Raw genomic sequence first — 4095 nt, 5'->3', positions numbered from 1 at the left:
AGAATATCTTATTTTTTAGAGACTAATTTAAATATTAACCTAAAAAAATTAGTCTTTAAATCAGCTATTCTTATAGAATATAAAATTTGTCGCACAGCATCTAAATTAAACTAATTATTCAACTCCCTATCGTAGTTCTCGCTATTTTAATTAATAATTGTTTTGCTTTAATTTTGAGTGGTTCAATTTTAAAAGGTGAGGTTAAATTTGGTTGAAGGGTTCTGATGGCGGAGTGAAGTTGTACTGGGGTATAGCAGCAGATGGATCTATTGTAATATCTGATGATCTTGATATAATAAAGGAGGGTTGTGCAAAATCGTTTGCCCCCTTTCCAACAGGTACCAACTATATTTTTGTTCATTCTAAGTGCAAAGGCTATAATATAAATGAACTTTTGCATTATATGTTATGAAAGTATAAGAAAATTAATTGAAAAATATGAAAAAACTAATTGCTTTAGGTAAAAAAGAGGTAATTAATTGCAATAAATATTTTTTTCCGTCATTTTTCATCCTAGCTAATAAGAAGTTTAGTATTTTTTATTCTAAAATAAAAATTGCTTACTGCCTTACTTATATTTTATAATATTCTATTTAACACCTTATCTTACTCTAAATAATTTTTTGAGTAAAGTATCGTTTTTGTCCCCAACGTTTGGGATAAGTTCTAAAGTTGTTCCTAACGTTTCAATCGTCCTATTTAAGTCCCTAACGTTTCAAAACTGACTCAATGTTGTCCTGCCGTTAGGGATCCGTTAACAGAATTGACGGCGGAACAAAATTGAGACGATTTTGAAACGTTAGGAACTTAAATAGGACGAAAACGTGGAGGACAAAAATGATACATGGAAATGAATTTAAATTTTATCCTTCATTAATATTATTTTTTACTATACATAGTATTCAATTATTTTTTAATCACATCTAAGTAAATTATATTTAATTATATTACTTCTATTTTAAATAAATTAATTTTTTTATAATTTTACTCTTAAAGATTTTTAGTTATCATGAAATGTTTGTAGAATGACTAGTATATAAACTTGCAAGAAAAAAAATATATACAATAAAATATAAATTATACCTTTTGTCTCTAATGTATCAAAATTCTTTAAAATTATAAAAAAATAAATTTATTTAAAATGAAAGTAATGTGATTAAGTGTAATTTATTTAGATATAATTAAAAAATAATTGAATACTATGTACAGTAAAAAATTAATATTATTGAAAGATAAAATTAAATTAAAATTTATTTTTATGTATCGTTTTTGTCCATAACGTTTTCGTCCTATTTAAGTCCCTAACATTTCAAAATCGTCTCAATTTCGTCCCGCCATTAATTCTATTAACGGATCTCTAACGGCAGAACAACATTGAGTCAATTTTGAAACGTTAAAGACTTAAATAGGATGATTGAAAACAATTTTGGAACTTACCCCAAACGTTGGGAACAAAAATGATACTTTACTCTAATATTTTATACAATTATGTTAGGTATACATCAAAATTAACCATTAAAATCAACTATAAATATAAAATATATATTGTTTTTCTTTTGTTATTGTTATTTTTCAATAAATTTCCGAATTAGTTAATGTATATAATAATTTATATTAGAAAATGGAAGATGGACAGTAATAAATTATTAGTAGCAGCATATAGTTAAGATAGATGACAAATTGGAATTGAAATGCAGGGTGTATGTTTCACAGTGAAGGAGGTCTAATGAGTTTTGAGCATCCAATGAACAAGATGAAGGCAATGGCAAGAATAGACAGTGAAGGAGCCATGTGTGGAGCCAACTTCAAGGTTGATAAGTACACAAGGGTTAACAGCATCCCTCGGGTTGGAAGTCAATCCAATTGGACTGAATGGGACCACCATTAATTGCCATAAATTCCGACATCAAAACAGTACGAATAAAATATAGGGTTTCACCTTTGTAAATAAAAAAAAAACATAGTTAATTATTTTTATGCTACGATTATTGTATAATATTCACGCATACGTTCTATTTTATATATGAGTAAATTGCAGTAACGTTTTTTGCTTGTTGATTTACAATTAACTTGTAGTGACACAAATTAATTAAACTGATTTTTGGAAGTGAACAAATCACATTTTGAACGGTATTTTAAAAAGAAGATGAGCATCCTATGAAGTATGAAGTATGAAGCCGCTACAATTAATTTAAGCCTTTTTTCACTATTGCATTTGCGCTTAAATCAGAGTGGCAGGGTTTAAAAGAATAATTTTAAATGTATGTGTTATAAGATTATTATTTATATTAAAAACTATAAACACGGATTTAAACTAATTTTGGATTTGTACTAAAAATATTGTGTATTATTTTATTATTTTGAATGTGTTAAAAAAAATCATTTATAGTAAGAAAAATATAAGTACAAATTTAAATGAATGTTGGATGTGTACTAAAAATATTTTGTATGTTATATATCTTATTATGTTGGATGTGTTATGAACATATATAAAAGAATAAAAAAATACCTCAAAAGTGAATTATGCCAGAAAGAAAGAAAAAATAATCTTCAAACACAAGTATATAAAACTAAAATATAATTAGATACGGAGGAGAAGATGTGATATTATTTAATTGATAAGTTAATTTTGTTATTTATTATTTTGGATATATCTACTAAACACATTTAAAATACTACATAAATTTTCACAAATACATCTAAAATAATATAATTATACACAAAATGAATTGTGAGCACATTCGAAATTGAAGCCACATTTCAATATATATATATTGTTAGGATTTGGTTGAATTAGTCCCACATTGCTCAGGATAGCAAATGGAGTGGGTGGCCTAGGCTATAAATATGAGGCTAAGTTCTCCATTTATTTTTGCACCAGTCAGAAACACTTTAAGCTTGTATCTGATTTTTCTTTTCCTCTGTACTCTTTGATTAGAGAGTGTTGTGAGGTGTAGTTAGATATTTGCTTTGAGAGAGTGTGGGTGTACTGGGGTGCCGGTGAGAGAAAGAAGTCTATGTGTTGTAACAATTTTCACATAGTGATATTCTCTGGTTGTCATTTGATAACGGCCGTGGTTTTTTCTCCGGTAATTGGAGTTTCCACGTTAAATTCTTGTGTTGTGATTGTGTCTATTTTATTTCTCTGTCAAAGGTGTTTTCTCAAGGAGGAATGGTGTCTTATTCCCAACAAGTGGTATCAAGAGCTTCGGTTCGGTGGGATTTATTCTTAGTATGCTCTGTGGTTGCAGCCTAGTCTGACCTTCCACATCAGAAAAAAATTTTGTCCTGTGGCTTGAGGTTGATCTTTGGTTGCTATTGTTGTTGCTGGAAGGCAGTGTGACACTGTGAGAGGTTGAGTTATACTATTTCATTATACAGTTGCAACAATGTCAGGATATTCAAGTGCTGTGAAGCTTGAAATAGAGAAATTTGATGGAAGAATCAATTTTGGCTTGTGGCAAATACAAGTCAAGGATGTGTTGATACAATCAGGTTTGCACAAGGCGTTGAAGGAGAAGATCTCTGGTTGCTCTCTCTATGAGAGAAGATGATGTTCTCTAGAAGACAAGAAGTATCCTCATGGTATTACCGCACTGCCATGGGTAAGGATGAGTTGTGGCAATCGGGTCCACAATTTCACACGGGCATTGGTTGGCGTTGAGATGCAAGGTGTGTGGCGGGGTTAGGTCGATGGCTGAAGAACTTCTAGGAAAAGCCAATTTGGAAGTTGCACCATGAATTTTCAGCAAGGTTTCGATCTGTACCAAGGTGAAATGCTTGGAGTGGTCTAATTCCAAGTGAGTATACTTTCATGGTAGAGTATGATAGTTCTCTGAACTATGATTGTCGGTATAGACAATGGCAGCAAAGAATTGTTGGTGTTGACAATGGAAGCTGAAGATGTGTGACTATTTCAATCAAGGTGGAGATTGTTAGGATTTGGTTGAATTAGTCCCACATTGCTCAGGATAGCAAATGGAGTGGGTGGCCTAGGCTATAAATATGAGGCTAAGTTCTCCATTTGTTTTTGCACCAGTCAGAAACACTTTAAGCTTGTATCTGATTTTTCTTTTCCTCTGTACTCTTTGATTA

General features: G+C 30.5%; 1 protein-coding gene across 1 annotated transcript in view; it reads left to right on the top strand.

Moving 5' to 3' along the window:
- The window catches only part of LOC107630086 (stem-specific protein TSJT1), a 4161-nt gene extending 2103 nt beyond the window's left edge, over positions 1 to 2058 (top strand). The window contains exons 3-4 of the mRNA XM_016333119.2: positions 218 to 338; positions 1698 to 2058. Coding sequence (XP_016188605.1) covers positions 218 to 338; positions 1698 to 1888 — 312 coding nt within the window. The 3' untranslated portion in view covers positions 1889 to 2058. The remainder of the gene's footprint in view (positions 1 to 217; positions 339 to 1697) is intronic.

The sequence above is a fragment of the Arachis ipaensis genome, chromosome B03 (genome assembly GCF_000816755.2).
Source record: "Arachis ipaensis cultivar K30076 chromosome B03, Araip1.1, whole genome shotgun sequence".
Classification (NCBI taxonomy): Eukaryota; Viridiplantae; Streptophyta; class Magnoliopsida; order Fabales; family Fabaceae; genus Arachis; species Arachis ipaensis.
This window is presented reverse-complemented; position numbering and strand designations above follow the sequence as displayed.